Source organism: Lepus europaeus, chromosome 13 (genome assembly GCF_033115175.1).
Source record: "Lepus europaeus isolate LE1 chromosome 13, mLepTim1.pri, whole genome shotgun sequence".
NCBI classification, from domain to species: domain Eukaryota; kingdom Metazoa; phylum Chordata; class Mammalia; order Lagomorpha; family Leporidae; genus Lepus; species Lepus europaeus.
Window position 1 is genome coordinate 65,338,366 of NC_084839.1, and position 17,484 is coordinate 65,355,849.

At 42.4% G+C, this 17,484-nt stretch overlaps 1 protein-coding gene across 8 annotated transcripts in view; it reads right to left on the reverse strand.

Annotated features, from left to right (window-relative positions):
- AAK1 (AP2 associated kinase 1) overlaps positions 1 to 17,484 on the reverse strand; it is a 183,889-nt gene that overhangs the window by 61,445 nt on the left and 104,960 nt on the right. For all 8 annotated transcript variants that reach the window (XM_062209578.1, XM_062209573.1, XM_062209577.1 and 5 more), the window contains exons 5-9: positions 14,698 to 14,840; positions 7,640 to 7,761; positions 5,200 to 5,281; positions 4,583 to 4,715; positions 1,310 to 1,413 (exon numbers count right to left, since the gene is read on the reverse strand). In XM_062209578.1, the coding sequence (XP_062065562.1) occupies positions 1,310 to 1,413; positions 4,583 to 4,715; positions 5,200 to 5,281; positions 7,640 to 7,761; positions 14,698 to 14,840 (584 nt within the window). The remainder of the gene's footprint in view (positions 1 to 1,309; positions 1,414 to 4,582; positions 4,716 to 5,199; positions 5,282 to 7,639; positions 7,762 to 14,697; positions 14,841 to 17,484) is intronic.

Below are 17,484 nucleotides of genomic sequence, written 5' to 3' on the forward strand. Positions count from 1 at the left end.
AGCTCTCTGCTGTGGCCTGGGAGTGCAGTGGAAGATGGCCCAAGTGCTTGGGCCCCTGCACCCGCGTGGGAGATCTAGAAGAAGCTCCCGGCTCCTGGCTTCAGATCGGCCCATCTGGGGAGTGAACCAGCGGATGGAGGACTTCTCTCTCTGTCTTTACCTTTCTCTGTAGCTCTTTCAAATGGATAAAATAAATCTTAAAAAAAAAAAATTTTAAACTGGCTTTTTAGGAGGATTCTCTTATTTCCTTTGTGTTTCCAGGTAAGGGGAATTTCTGCTTAAAACAAAAACAAAACTACTTCATCCTTTAACAGTCATCTCCTAAGGAAGAAGCGGAAATTGATGGATAATCCTGGGAGAGGAAAGTGAGCTTGTCTGGCTCACCTCTGCCTTCTTTGTTTTGTGGGAGAGTCTGTCCCTCAGGGGATCAGGCATCTACACCTCAGGCAGTGGGTCTAATGTTAGGAAGCCTGACTGGTCAAGCTACGTCCTCCGATTCAACCACATTGGTAATAAAGCCAATATTCTGAATTCCAACTGAATGAGTTCTGCATATAATTCCAAATGTGGGAATGAAAGAGGAAGGCTATTTATCTGCACCCTTAAGTCCCAGTTGAGACATCAAATTTTATTAATGGAGAAAGTAGTAAGAAAACTTCAGGTGAGGCTCTATTACAGCAAACTATTCATGAGAACTGGATCATAATATGACATGAAAAATACACCAGGGTGGTAAAAGGGGTGTTTCCAAGCATTTTATTTTGAAAACTGAGAGCACAGTTTTAAGATTACTAGGTATAGAAAATATTCTTATGGCCTGTTATGTGTGGAGAGGGTAGAGGAAAAACAAGTGTGATTATAGATTAGCCAACAACAAGCAAAATCAAGAATGCTCTGCTGCAAGGAAAGAGAGCAGAGAGGAGAAGCTCAAACAGCATCAGGCATGGGGGCACGGGCAGGGCTTGCTTCAGGAAAGCAGCCTGCAGAAGCACCTCTAGCAAACACAACAGGCACGTGGCTCTCAGTGAAAAGATGACAAGATAGGAAGTTGGACACTCTTCAGCCAGTGTTCAACTCATTCCCTTGGGCATTTTTTTGTTCAGTGTAATTGCCTTGATTTGATAATTAAATTCCAAGGGAAAAGTAGATTCCCTTTATAGCAACTGCTTCATAGTTAGCATAGTCTGAGTGACCCCAGGAGATAAAGCAAGGAATATCTGTATTCATTTAAATAGCTGATTAACACCCCAGGAACTGAAAATGGCAATTTGATAATGTTTACTTCCCTTAAAAAGCATCATTGACATACCTGTACATTTGGAATTGGGCATTCTTTCTTGAGTAGTTTAAATGAGAAGTAGGAGACCTGGTAAATATCTGGCCTTTTGTCGGGGTCTGGCTCCAACATATACCCTAAGACAAACATGTGAATGTATTTCATTATATCCTAATAATTATTACATTAGCTAGGAAACAACTTCTTTCTTGACTACCAAAGTCTATTGTTTTTAAATTCTTTCCTCATAAAAATCAGACAGTACAATTAGCCCTTTCTTCCACTCTCAAAAAGGGCAGTTTTAACTTCTTTAAAATATTTGATATCCACAAGAAGATAAAGTATGTGCATTTTAACAAAGACACTTGAAGTTCATACTCTCCTGCTAAACAAGTCATCATTCTTGATAAGTATAATTAAAATCCAAACCTCGTGAACTTATATATTATTCTTTCATGGGAGATATTAGCTGATTTCCAGTTCAAAAGAAATAAAAAGTTAATATATAAAGATCTACTTTTACTGCCATCTATAGATCACACAACTATTTCCAGGTCCTGGAAGCTTCTGCCCTCTCTGGGAAACTTATCAGAGAAAAAAAAAACACCTTGAGAATACACAAAAACACACATCTACATATATAAACAACAATGCAAGGTAGTTTGCTGCTTGGGTAATAAATGAATGGTTCAGACACTCAGTTCAGAAAAGACCAGTGAGGCTGCAGCCTTGGGAGAGCTTTCCAAAGAGGCAGGACTGAATCTAGCTAGGGAGGGGGAAGGCAGAGAAAAAGTCACTCCAGGCGAGAGGGCAGCCTAAGCAAAGCACTGAGTTGGAAAAAGGCAGGAGAATGCCCTGCTGTAAGAGCCAGAGGGACAGGGTGGAGAGGAGGCTGGGTGGGTGGGATGGAAGCAGACGTGAAGGGAGGATCTTAAATGCCATGCTGTGGGATCGCTAGCAAGCTGCTCAAGTTTACTGAACAAGGACATTTTACTGAGAGGGTCAGGTCTTGTAAGAATTGATCTCATGGTAGGGGTGTGTTGCACTGACTGCAGCGAGAACAGCTGGTGGCCAATCCACCAGTATAGGCATGAGGCCGAGTCTGTCTATATTATTGTGATGGAGATGAGGACAGAATAAAATGAAAACAGCAGAAACTCAAGGGGAAAAAAAAGAAAGAAAAACAACTAATTCTTGCTCTCCTCTTGCTAGCCAAATCCAAAGAAAATCTTATATATTGCTGACTCATGTTTGATATGATTGCTGATACCACTGAGAGAAACTGAAGAGAGGGGAACCTGGTATTGGGGAGTAAAAGGGAGGGAGGGACAATGATCATAAACTGAATTTTAGATTTGTGAGTTTAAGGTAACAACGGAATCTTCAAATAGTTCACAAACTGGAATGCTGCATGGGGAAGATGTCAATGGTAGAGAAATTCATAAGGAGTTGTTTTTCCCATTATAAATTTACTGAACAAATGTTAAAAAGGAAAAAAAAAATATTACCCAAAAAAATCCTACCAGTCTAACATCGAATTTGGCCATTTTCTCACATTGTCTTCCAACCTCATTTACTTAGCTGCAACTCTAGAACAGACATAATGCTTTACCTCTGAAAACAATCCAACAATCATTAAATGCCATAACCTATTTCTTTAAATACTCATTCTTTTTTGTTAATGAATGGAAGAAACTGATAGATAACACTGGTACAAAGGAATGAGTAGTCACTTACAGACTCTATGTTAACTTGGGTCAGTTACCTACACTTTCTTGGCTTCAGATTCCTCATGTGCGTAACAGGGATAACTAACTATGTTTGATATATAAATTAAGAATTAAATAAAGGGCCAGCCAGAAGGTTAAGCCACTGCCTGTGACATCAGCATCCATGTAAGCTCCCTGCTAACATGCCTATTCAGAAAGCAGTAGAAGATGGCCCAAGTTCTTGTGTGCCTGACACCATATGGGAAACCTAGATGAAGTTCCAGGCTCCTGGCTTCAGCCTGGGCCAGTCCTGACTAATGTGGCCATTTGAGGAGTGAACCAACAAATAGAGGACCTCTCTCTCCCTCTCTCGATTTCTCTCTCTCTTTTAAATAAATCTTAATAGAAATAAAAAGTATTAAGTGAAGTACAAATAGGTCCTCAACAAATGTCAAGTACTCCACCCACAGCAGCTGCTTCTATTGTTTTCTACTGTTATCCCCTCCCAAGACCCAAACTGGGATGCTCGGGATTTAAAATCTGTAACAGTTATGAGGCCAGTGTTGTGGCATAGTGGGTAAAGCTGCTGTCTGTGATGCTAGCATCCCACACTGGCACCAGTTTGTGTCTCAGCTGCTCAACTTCCAATCCAGCTGCCTGCTAATGACCTGGGAAAAGCAGAAGATGGCACAAGTGCTTGGGCCCCCATCTCCCACTGGAAGACCCAGATGAAGCTCTTGGCTCCTGGCTCCTGGCTTCAGCCTGGCCTAGCTCTGGCCACTGCAGCCATCTGGACAGAGAAATCTCTCTCTCCTCTCTCTATAACTCTGATTTTCAAAATAAATAAATGATTTTTTAAAAAATCTAAAACAGTTAAAACCTAGATGCTAAATGTCTTGACTATTGTGGAAAAAAGATCAAATCTCTGTTTCTTCAGCATTTTAGTACAGGGCTTTTGTGAAGATTATTCTACCATCTGGTTAATAAAGGTTAGTACATATGGATATGAAAGAGTGGAAGAATCTAAGCCTGTTGTAAAAAAGCACTGAGTTTAAATGCTTGTCATCAAAATTCAATGATTAACCTAAATGAGAGGAAAAACCAGGATCTATGGAGTTATACAGTCTTAATGATACATTCACTCCAGCTAATGCAGTGCAATCATGTTTATTTGAGTCGCTTCCAGTTTTACAAAGATGGATTTCTTATCACTTGATCTGAGTCAGCTGGATTCCTTTGGTACCAAAGCTTTCACACAGACTGCATCAGAACACTACTCAAAGCACAATTAGGATCTCTGCCTGGGCAGCTGGCTTAGGTAAGAAACAGAGTTTAGATTCCTAGCAAAAAGACCCACCACTCTATCTACACCTTAGCTTTGAGCTCCAAACCATTATCAGCTATTTTCTTTATCTTGATATCCAATCCATTACTCCTGGAACTTAATTCCTTTATCCTCCATTCATTCCTACTGATTAGAAATAAAATTATGAAACTCCTCTCTCTCTTTGCCTCTCCTCTCTCTGTGTAACTTTGACTTTCAAATAAATAAATAAAATCTTTAAAAAATTATGAAACTAGAAACTTGAATACTTACTAATTAGGCAGTGCATGTCTTGAGAATATCGAGAGTTATCAGGAATTGTGAAGCTTCCATCACAAATCGCCACCTGACTCTCCCCAAATGGCAAAGTGAAGTAGCATAATTTATACAACAAACATCCAAGAGCCTAAAAAAGTAAAGAAAGCAGATTGCTATTAGTGGTTTATTTACCGTGATTGTAAATGGCTCAAACAATAGATACCGGCACCATCCACATTTACTAACAGATGTAAAAATTCTTTGCTCTCAATCTATCAGAAACTTGAATTTAGAGCCCAAGTCCATGACTTAGCAGGTGAGTTCCCATTTTTTGTCATTATCACCAAATTGGGCTCTCCTAAAGAACAAGTATTTCAGCCAGTTTGCTCTTAATAGCTAGTAATATAAAATGTGAGAAAATACCTGAACAATTTTCTCAGAGCTCTGATGCAATTTCCTTTGTTTTGCTACAAGAAGCAGTAGTTGGTCCTTTCACATCAAGAACCCAAGGGGTAGGCAGATCATGATATGGTACAGGTGCTACCATGCTACTACATTGTCTGCGTTGAACTTAGGAACCTATAGTCAAGATTGCTGACATCTGGGGTGTGGACAGGTTAGTTGACACCTACCCAAATGTCTGCCTTCGTAGTGATGATTTTGCCACTGTACAGGTTGACCATTTCTGGTGCTCGATAGGACAGTGTTGTATATCTACAATCAAGAGATTCAGGTTTTGTTAAATATGTCAGTGCTATAATTAAAAACCAGAAGCAGCAGTAATAGTTTTTTCTTTCTTTCTTTTTTTTTTTTAAACACATACAGTATAGAATCCAACTCCCTGGGAGTAATCTGTAAAGGAAAGTATGAAATACCAGTGCAGATAAAAAGAAAAGCTATCAGGGCCAGCATTGTGGTGTAGCAGGTAATGCCGTTACCTGAAACACTGGCATCCTATATGGGTGCCAGTTTGAGTCTCGGCTGCCTCACCTCCAATCCAGCTCTCCGCTAAAGCACCTGGGAAGGCAGTAAAGAATGGCCCAACGGCTTGGCCCCAGAAACCATGTGGGAGACCCAGAGGAACCTCCTGGCTCCTGGTGGCCATTTGGGGAGTGAACCAGTGGATGGAAGATTCTCTCTCTGCCTCTCCCTCCCTTTCTGTAACTCTGTCTTTTAAATAAATAAAATAAATCTCGAAAACAAAAGAAAGAAAAGAAACTCTGTCCTTGGTAAAACTCTATCAATACACCATGGCCCTAACACAAGACCTTCTAATGTAAGAACATGTGGAGGCTGGCGCCGCGGCTCACTTGGCTAATCCTCCGCCTGCAGTGCTGGCACCCCGGGTTCTAATCCCGGTTGGGGCGCCAGATTCTGTACCGGTCACTCCTCTTCCAGTCCAGCTCTCTGCTGTGGCCCGGGAGTGCAGTGGGGGATGGCCCAGTTCCTTGGGCCCTGCACCTGCATGGGAGACCAAGAGGAAGCACCTGGCTCCTGGCTTCCAATCGGCGCAGTGCATCGGCTGTAGTGGCCATTTCGGGGGTGAACCAATGGAAGGAAGACCTTTCTCTCTGTCTTTCTCTCACTTTCTAACTCTGCCTGTCAAAAAAGAAAAAAGAACATGTGGGGACTCAAGACACTGATGCACTAAGTAAATCCTTAAAAGCCACTTTTCTTGGGTGCTCAAGTGACAAAATCTTCTACAAATCCTTGTTGCCCGAAGCTATATTTTACTGATTTTTTTAAATGGTAAACCCTTTAAATGTGGCTCAACACAGAGATGCAACTCTGGCTAGGAAACTAAACAGTGAAAGTGGGCCCTGGCTGGAGTGGAGAACAGACAGGATCAAGAGTCCTGATCTTTGCTCCTGTAATGGGGCTAAAAACAACAATTTTCCTCTAAATGGTTTTCTGACTCAAGATAAGAGTAGAATAAGCACATCCTCAAGTGAGCATCTTTGTATTAGCAACATGTGATTTGTGCTGCTTGAGTCTCTAGATCCCAGATGGAACTGATTTAAGTGTCCATCAAGGCTGAAACCTGAAGTCTTCCTGCTTCAGGCTTGTTGCCTGGGTGATGGGTGATGGGAGAGAAGGATCAGGGTACAAATGTGTTGGTTAGGCTGCTGATTTCTTAGTAGTAATACTGCTGTTGCCTGTGAAAAATCCAACACTGTGGACAGGAAGGGAGCGTCAGGTTCTTACGAGAGCCACAAATCCAAAGAAGGTTTTCTCATAGAAGCTGATGACTCACTATAGAGACTTCAATAACCTACTCACCATTCATTTTACTAGATTGTGGGTGAACTCCTTATAAGCAAGAAGCAAACAGCAATTCAGGGTTCAGTAAAAGGCACATCTGTGACTGATAATGTAATGGTTGTCATAATTATACTTAAAAACATGACAGTTCACTTATGATATGTGCTCCACTCAGAATCTTTTGGGACATGTGACACCATCAATCAAAATATATTTGTGCAGTGACCACAGGATCATTGACAAAGTGCTCTAACAATCTTTCCTTTTACTATCTTGGTCAAATCTTTTTTTTTTTTTTAGAAAAAGATTTATTTATGTATTAAAAGGCAGAATTACAGAGAAGAAGAGGGAGAGGGGGAGGGAGAGAGAGAGAGAGAGAGAGATCTTTCATCCAAAGGTTCACTCCCCAACTGGCCACAATGGCTGAAGCTGGGCGGATCTGAAGCCAGGAGCCAGGAGCTTCTTCCAGGTCTCCAACATGGTTGCAGGGGCCCAAGGGCTTGGGCCATCTTCCACTGCCTTCCCAGGCCATTGCATAGCTGGATTCGAAGAGGAGTTGCTGGGACTTGAACCAGCGCTCATAAGGGAAGCCAGCACTTCAGGCAGCAGCTTTACATGCTAAGCCACAATGCTGCCCCCTCCCCCCATCAAATCTTATGAGGACCCTCCTCTTCCTTCACTTAGAGTCAAACAACCCAACAGTGGACATGCTGCTGTGAGAAGGACAATGGACTAACACCACCCATAAACTGACAGTGAACTTGCTCATCTGAAAATGGACAAAACCGCAAAAAAGAAGAAAAAGCTTACTTCTTAATCTCATCTTCTACTGCATTGACTCCCTCGGTTTGTGGATTCTGGAATTTGTTGGTGGCACTTCCAAAGTCACACAGGACATAATGGCCTCGATCATGCAAGAGGATATTTTCAACCTGAAAGACATTCCCCAACCACCCATTCCAAGATATCATTTAGTCATGCATGTGAAAATTTGGTTTTATGGTCACATAAACAGTTTTATTTTTGGTACTCTCATTAGCGTGCACAGGAAAGTTATTCTCCTTCAAGTATCTCAACAGGGGTCATCCCAAGTAGAATAAAAAGAGATGCATAATAACAGGACAAAATCGGGACAGACAGGGCAAAAGAGGAAACTCCACAGTGAAGAAAGCCAGAGTCCCGTTTCCCTAGGTTTTCAGTTATCCCTCTGCAGAAACAGTCCTCGCATCTTTGTTCTTGCCTTCTTCTAGTCTAGCATGCTCTACACGACCCCCGCTTCTTTATTCAACTACCAAAATCCCTCTTATCCTTCAAATCCTGGTCCCAAGGCCACGTCCTTTTTGAAGCCTTCCCTTAGGCCCTCACTCAGGGAAATGTCATTCCTTCCAATTTTCCTTTAATGTTTCATTCTTCCATGATGTCTACTACTTCCTGGGGACCTTATAAATACACATAGTAGTCTTTACTCCATGTGGCTGAGATTTCCAGGGTTAATATTTTTTATATTTTAGATACTTCTCAGTGACAAAATGCTTGAGGGTAAATGACAGTTTTGCTATGAAAGCATTACCCTAATTTTTAAAAAACTAAATTAATTCTCTGGATAGTGAGTTAAGAGCTCTAAGGAGTTTATAAAGACCAAAATCTAAGTAAATCCCTGGTATTGAAGGACTACTCCAAATTAGTGGGTACTATGTACTCCAGATGTACTAATTAATTTTTAGCATAGGTGAGCTGCACTAAGATACTAGGGGACAGACCTGGCTATGTGTGGGCAGTAAAATGGCAGCCAAAAAATCTTGTCAGGGCAATAATAATAATAATTAAACCTTCCAAAGACTAATTATCTTTTGAAAACAAAGGCAAGAGTAGACTACAAGCTCCTTAAAGACAAGCACCATCTCTTAATTATATTTGTAATCTTATCGACTCCGTGCCTGACATAGTGCCTAGTACAGAAAATATTTGTTGAGGCCGGCGCCGCGGCTCACTAGGCTAATCCTCCGCCTAGCGGCGCCGGCACACCGGGTTCTAGTCCCGGTCGGGGCACCGATCCTGTCCCGGTTGCCCCTCTTCCAGGCCAGCTCTCTGCTGTGGCCAGGGAGGGCAGTGGAGGACGGCCCAAGTGCTTGGGCCCTGCACCCCATGGGAGACCAGGAGAAGCACCTGGCTCCTGCCATCGGATCAGCACGGTGCGCCGGCCGCAGCGGCCATTGGAGGGTGAACCAACGGCAAAAGGAAGTCCTTTCTCTCTGTCTCTCACTGTCCACTCTGCCTGCCAAAAAAAAAAAAAAAAAAAAAAAAATTTGTTGACTAGAGTAAATCAAGACCCAGAAAGACACATAACACCGTGTGTATGTGTGGAGCAGGTGGAAGCACATGTCCGTACTGGCTCTGTCAGGATCAAAACAACAGCCACCAAATACCCAGACCTTACTACTACTACTACAGCGGCTGGATCTTTTAAAACTAGCTAATCAGTTATAAGAGTTTCTTGTTTCTATATCTGCTTATGTACTTTCCTTAAAAAAAAAAATACATTTAGTACATTTTGTAGACTGTATCTGTTAATTCCAATACCTGAAGTCTTTGCTGCAAGAAGGTTTGCTATTAACTTATGTTCCTTGGGACATAACCTGTAGGAAGTCTTTGAGATTGTGTTTGAAGTCTCTTGTTCTTCCAGAGGGGATATGCTGGTGTACTCGGGGCACCACTAACCTGGAATCACTTTAATCCAAAAGTGTGTCCTTGGATTATCACTCCCACAGGCAGTATAAACTATGGCCACTGACCTACACAGACAGGCTCTTATGATTAAAGATTCTTAATCACAGAATTATGAAGTAAAAATGATTACAACAGATTTGTTCCCTTGAGATAAGGCTGAATCAGGCAAATATTTCCACCCTTGAAAGCTTTTTATAAAGCTCAAAAATTTAATCTAGTTATACAAAATGGAACAGTTGAGCTATCTTGTGCATACAGCCACTTTAAGAATCTAAAACAATTCTAACAAAGCAACACTAACTTTTCAATCTAATTTAGAGGTTATAGAAATAACTGCCATTATTTCCTGAATTTATGCGATTGCTAGTCCACTGACACATGGATTATCCCACTAAATCCTCACGATAACAATATGATTATTAGCATCCCTGACTTGCAGATGGAGAAACTGAGGCTCAGAGTGAGTCACTATCTAAAAGATAGGGAGTAAACCCATGCCTAGAAAAGGCCAGGCCACTGAATCTGTGCCAGGGCAGCAAGCAGGTAAGAAGTACAGTAGTTCCCACCATGACCCTCCAACTATGATGATGATTTTATACTTGCCCAATGTACAAGACACATGCTTAGGACAGGGTTTTCCTTAGTTCTCTATGTTCAGAAATGCTCAGAAATCCAGTCAATGAGGAACCAGGTATCTAAACAGTAGCCAGGCTGATTTATTCAATGTCTGCTAAACATTCCCTCTATCTCCTAATTCTCCTTTTACACAACTGGTCACTCTCCACTAGTCAAGTCCCAGCTAGTCTTTTCAAACCTTGCTCAAGTCAGTAAAACCTTCCATGACTGCACTATAAAATCTACAGAACCTACTATCAATAGGAAGGGGTCACAAAGGCCTGCAGGCTGAATCAAGTCATGCCCACGGGTTACTCATTCTACAGTCCAGGGCTGCATTTGGAGATCTGACAGAAGAACAGAGCAAGTACAACAGAGATCCTATGACTGACAAGTCTAACATGTTTACTGCCTGGCCCTCTGCGGAAAAACTATACCAATCTTTTTCTTTCATTGTGCACCGGCATTAACCCTCTTACATATTTATGAAGACAAGTAAAAAAATCTTTGAGGGCAGGACATTGTATTATGCCTGTGCATCCCCCCACAAGACCTAGTCCAGCATGAAGCACATGCCAGTGATCCTCAAATGTTGCTGATGAAATCATTTATTCAGTGTCATTCAGCAACTATCTTCCTCCCTGACCTCATGCACCTTACAGGCCTCCTATGAAACCAGCTTTCTCCTACTGTACGTGTCAGTTTCTATGCTTCCAATGCTGGAAAATCCATCCAGAAACCGGAAAGGATGATTCACTTTAGAACACAAATAAGGTAGTTGTAGGGCCGAAAGTCACTGTTAGGGGGGAAAGGAGGACTAAGTAGACAAAGTACAGGACACAGATGAGGCTCATTGTTGGCCTGATAAGAACAGTAATCCCTGCTCTGGCTACTTTGCAAATCTGTTGGGAGGATCAAATGAGATTACAAAATCGCTTTGGCGGCAGCCACCTTAGCAACTGCCACATTCTCTACTGGCTCTCCGTCTGTCCCTGTGACTTGTAATGGCTTCAAAAATCTCCATGGTGAAACTGGCAGCTGTTGGTGCCACCACCAACAAAACTCTTAACACAGAGCACGGTGGGTAGCAACAACACTGGATTGGAAAGCACACGACCTCAGGGACTACTTGAGATGTCTGACCTTGGCCAACTCCTCCTGCCTCTTCTGACTTGTTTCTCCTCTGCAAAGTGCAGCTGATTCTATTTCCACCATTGCTGCTGAGAGCAAGTAAGAGCATGTACATGAAAGCAAACTACACATTTCCGTATACAAATGGAAGATTGCTGTCAGCATTCCTTTATGAAGGAAGCACATTTGAATTCCTACTACATGAAAGTGCTTTTTCCAGGTTCTAAGGGTAATGTTGAGAATAAGACCAGATGGATTTTCTCATGCAGCTTAGAATCCAAGGATATTAAGAGTCCAAGATAATAATGGTGATAAAAATTATGAAAAAAATTTGGCAGATTAAACACATGTAAGGTGAAGAGGGATGCTATTTTATACAGCATGGTCAGGAAGCTCTCTCTGATGAGGGAAGCATACAACAGAGTGAAGGAGAAACAGCTGCAGACCATCTGGGGGGAAGCCCTCCCAGCAAAGAAGAGCCAGCACAAAGGCCCAGAGATGGATGGGCAGTGGGTGCCTGAAGTGTCCGAGGCAAGGAGGCAGCTCACCATGTCTGACCAGCAGTGTGCTTGGTGCTGAGACTGGAGAGGAAGCTGAAACTTGGGAAGGGACATATTATGGGCCAGGGCTCACAGGGAAGAAGAGATGAATTAATGTTGGGTCATAGAGGAAGGAAAAGGACTTAGTTAAGTAAAACTAGTAACAGGAACAAAGCACGGAAGTAGCAGAGGTAATAATAATAATAGCATCAGAAGCTTACAGCACTTTTGTAAGCATCAGCACTTAACAAAGTGCCAGATACTGCCCCATGTACTTTTGCCCATAGCATTCAGGTTACCCTTACAGAGCCTTACCATCCCACTTAACATATGAGAAAAGTGAGGCTAGAGAATTTGCCTAACTTGTCTGAGGTTACAAGGCATGTGGGCTCAGGCTGATGGGCATGATGCAGCTAAGGCGTATGGACAGTTCCCCTTGGCAAAGAGAAGGGAGCAGAGGAGAGAGAGAGGGCCAGAAAAGCAGGCAGAGGGCAGGCTGAAGAGAGCCACTTCAATATTTGTAACAGGTCAGCAGCACATGAAAACGGCCTTTTTAGGAAAGTTAACTTGGCAACAGAGGAGGGAACGTCAGCAAGGGAAGAGCATGAGGGCAGGTGCAATGGTCTATGTGAGAGGTGACCAGGGCCGCAGCTAAGGTAAGGTCAGTATTGATGGAAAGAGGTAGGTGGCTGGGTGGGTGCAGAGTAAATGAAATTTGGAAGGTGAACAGCCAGCTCGATATTCATACACCATCTTCTGAGAGCCTTTGCACAGTCACTTTGTTTTTGGCAAAGTGTCTTAGGATGAAGGCCAACACTGATTACCATTGCTGACAATCCTCAAATCATTGTTAGTTGAGAGTTCAGTGTTACTGACTTTATTTCCCAACCTATCAGCTTAAGAGGCAATTAAAGTTGTCACTCCAAACTGTGCTTACAGCTCTAGGTAAAAGGTCTGGAAAGCCACTTCCTACTGATCTCTTCATCTCAATATTATTTCAAACAGGTAGGACAGTTAGACATTCTACCAGTTTATTGCCACTGAGAAACTTGGGAGATTAGATCCATGTGGGTTTTTCAAGCCTGCATTTCTAAATGTGGGACAAGAGTCTTTATCCTGTTGTACTTTCATGAGATCAAAATCTATTTTCTGTTAAAAATGGAGACTTCTGTGACTTTTTCAACCTGAACATACTTGTTGAACCTTAACCCCTTCTTTATCTTTCTTAAATGCTTGGAAAAATGGTGTGGTAAAAGACGACAACAAAACAAATTAAAGAAGAAAACCCGAAAATGGGACTGAAAACAAAAAACCTTAGCCACTGTTCAGATTTGATCACTTGATTAGCTGTGCAGGTCAGAGCCTTTCCGTGCCAAGGTTTCCTCATTGCTAAAAGGCGTGGGCTGGCTTAGGTGGGCTTTCCATCTCTGTGACTCCACGATCTACAATAATGATCTTTATTTATCCTCAGAGAGACAAAAATCAAAAACGGGGGAAATAAAGGGTTACAGAATGTATTTGAAGAGAGACCTTCAATGTAGAACAGCACTTCTGTTTGGATTATTTTTAGAACACAGCAGCTTAAGGACAGGCACTGCCTTCAGCTATTTCCTATCTGTAATGGGAAAGAAAGACCACACAGGCAGTAGGCAGGGCAGGAAGAGCTTTTCTCAGTTCTGCAGGTGAACCAGCAGACCCACGTACAGGCTCACCAAGGTCCACAGCAGGCCGGGCCTGGGCCCATGACCCTGTTCCACTCACTTCTATTCACGGTGCTGTGAATTCACTGAAGTGTGACTGTTAATGCACACAGGCTTTCTTTGGGGGATGATGAAACGTTCTGGAATCAGATACCGGTGATAGTTGCACAACCTTTGCAAATATACTGAAAATTGTTAAACTGTGCACTTTAAAAGGATAAAATTTATAATATGTGAATTATATATCAATCTTTTTTAAAGTTAAAGAAAAGGAATCCAAGTATGCTGCTGTGACCCTCAAACTTCAGATATACAAACACCATGTGGAATGCTTATTAGGATATGAATTCCTGGGACTTCCTGCCATTACCACCTACATTCTAGCCCAACAGCTTCAGTGCAGAACCTGGCAGCCTGCATTTAACAAGCACGCTGGGTAGGGCTGCTGATGGAAGTTATCAGCCATGAGGCATGTTTTATGAAGCACAGGTATAATGAAAAGAAACTAATGTAGAAAAGGGGGAGCTGATTATTCAAATTCTGGTACTGCTCCTTCCTAGTTATATGACCTTGGACGAGTCACATAACTTCTCTGCTCCTTAGTTTCCTCAACCATAAAAGGTAATGAAGAATGTCTCTCTCCAGAGACAGAAAACATGAAATGTGGTAGAGTACATGGCATATAGTTGGTGTTTAATAAATGCCAAGCTAAAACTTAAGCAGGTGCCAATTCCATTCAACACACACTGTTCAGGGACTACAATGTGAAAGGCACAGTGCAAAGCAATGGTAATTAGTAGGACAGATTTTGAAAGTAATCAGTTAATGGATTTTTCCAACTATGAAACAAACCTTAAAAACAAAGCATCACTGTTTACAAATGATTTAAATTAACAAAGTATCTTCCATGACCTTGGATAAGTAAATTTGGGAATTTACTAGGAAAAATAAAAATAACATGGGTCCAAGTGACAATTATAAAGGATGTCTGGAGGCTATTTAAGTAATAAAGTTGACACCAGTACTACATTTTTCCTTTGTATTTTCTGTCCCAGGGCAGAACGTAAGGCTAATATTGGGGACCATACTTAAACTTTTCTCACATCCAGAAAATACTCACTAAGTATGTGCTTAATGAAACAGCGCAGCTTCCTACCTTCAGGTCACGGTGGATGATGGGAGTTTTGCATTGATGCAGGCGGGCAACAGCTTCACAGGTATCACAAAATATCTGGAGCACTTCATTCTCTGTGAAACCTGTTTGTAGGCGCTGGTTCATCAGGTTCACCACCTGGCCTCCTGAGAGTGGCACAGAGCAAAGGAGAGTTGATTAACACTCAGCCTCATCACTGAACCCGGGACAGTAAGGGGCTATCAAAGAAGAGCTTTGAACCCCAGCCTCGGGTTTATTTTCTTCCTCCAATGCCTCCTCTTTTGCATCAAACCCAGTTTCTTTATTTTATAAAGTACCCAGATGTGAGCTGCCCTCATTATGTCGTTAAGATTAGTAATGGCAATGGCAATGCAGTTCTGCTGTAGTTGCCTGGCCACCCTGTCCTCATGTGTATGAGACGAGGACAAAGTCTCAAACTGTCACATCTTTTAGTAAAAATCAGATGGCACAACAGACCCAGAGAACAGGAAAAGACAGCTTCATAGTTTGTGCTAATGAACAGCTTGGTCTCTTGGGCTTCATTACTTGCTGCTTGGCCTGCCTAAATGCTACACCAACATTTCATCTCCAAGACCAAAAGACTGAGGAGCTCACTTACAAAATTATCAAGATCCCTGGAAGGGCCTACTGCTTGGCCTCTGAACAGTTTACTGTCCAAAAAAGGAATGGACAAAAGGACACAACTTGTAAGTTCAAACTTGATCATATTTTATAAAATCACATTAATAGTTAATATGGTGAAAGCTGAAATTACTGGTTAAATTGTATATTAGGAATTAGCAACATTTTTCATTTATGAATGGTACTTTATTACTATCATCATCATTATTTTTAATTAATTTATTTGAAAGGCAGAGTTACAGAGAGAGAGAGGAGAGAGAGAGAGAGAGAGAGAGAGATATCTCCCATCCAATGGTTCTCTCCCCAAATGGCTGCAACCATTTTGGAACTGTTCCAAGTTGAAGCCAGGAGCCCAGAGCATCTTGCAGGTCTCCCACATGGGTGAAGGAACCCAAGAACATGGGCCATGTTTTGCTGCTTTCCCAGGTGCATTAGCAGGGAGCTGGATTGGAAGTGGAGCAGCCAGGACTCAAACTGGTGCCCATACAGGATGCCAGCCCAGCAAGCCATGGCATAATCTGCTATGCCACAGAGCTGGCCCCTGTGAACAGTATTTTTAAGGGCAGGGAAAATGTTAATGGAACTAAGGGTGATTACAAAAGGACACCAAACATTATGCTTGTAAGTGGTGGCTTCTTAGGCCAAAAAAAAAAAAAAAAAAAAAAAAAATCACACCCCTCAACATGGTTAGATATAATGTAGTCACCTCTGAATAAATTCACGCTAACTGTGGATTTTCCAAGATAAATGTTGTTTAAAACTTCATGCTTTCAACTACTTAAGTCCACTGTTAACAGCAGCATCCTCTGAACGGAGTCTTCCTAGGAATAATAGCTCTAGAGCAAGGAGGGGGTCATTTCCATTACCCAAAAAGGATTCTTTTTTACCTCCTAACACAAGGATGGCAGTAGGAGTGGGGAAGGAAATACACAAAGAGGGAGTAGGGAGGTTGAGCTCTTCCTTTAGTCCATCTTGGAGGTAGGTCTTTTTGCATGCCTTCATCATTTGTTTGAAAGCATCATAGGGGCTGGCACTGTGCTGTAGCCGACAGAGCACTGCCTGCAGTGCTGGCATCCTGTATAAGCACCAGTTCAAGACCCCACTGCTTCACTTCCAGTCCAGCTCTAGTATGGCCTGGGAAAGCAGCAGAGGATGGCCCAAGTGCTTGGGCCCCTGCACCCATGTGGGAGACCCGGAAGAAGCTCCTGGCTTCAGATCTGCCCAGCTCTGGCCGTTGTGGCAATTTGGGGAGTGAACCAGAGGATGAAAGATCTCTCTCTCCTCTCTTGCCACTCCCTCTTTGTAACTCTGCCTTTCAAATAAATAAAAAAACTTAAAAAAAAAAAAAAAAGCAGCACAAAGACCATATTCATTTCTTTTTCTTTTCCTTTTTTTTTTTTTTAAGATTTTTTATTTGAAAATCAGAGTTACACAGGGAAGGGCAGAGGCAGAGAGAGAGAGAGAGAGAGGGCTTCTATCTGCTGCTTCACTCTCCAGATGGCCACAATGCCCGGAGCTGCATCTATCTGAAGTCAGGAACCATGAGCTTCTTCCAGGTCTCCCAAGCGGGTGTAGGGGCCCAAGGACTTAAGCCATTTTCTACTGCTTTTCCAGGCCACAGCAGAGAGCTGGATCAGAAGTGGAACAGCCAGGACTCGAACTGGCATCCATATGGGATGCAGGCACTGTAGGCGGCGGCTCTACCCGCTATGCCATAGTGCTGGCCCCATCACATTCATTTTCATATATTCTTATTTATATACCAGCACCAAACTTTCCTAAACCTAAGAATGGAGTTTTGTATCATCTATCACTTTTAAATATTTGTACCACTGCTCCTTGCATGATAAGAACACCAGCAACTGAGGAGGCTCTGTGTCTTCCAGCTTCTTAGTAGTTCCCCATTGTAAAGTCAGAACAACATACTTAGGGTACAGTGCATATATATATATATATATATATATATATTTTTTTTTTTTTTTTTTGACAGGCACAATGGACAGTGAGAGAGAGAGACAGAGAGAAAGGTCTTCCTTTGCTGTTGGTTCACCCTCCAATGGCCGCCACGGCCGGCGCTCTGCGGCCAGTGCACCGCGCTGATCTGAAGGCAGGAGCCAGGCGCTTCTCCTGGTCTCCCATGCGGGTGCA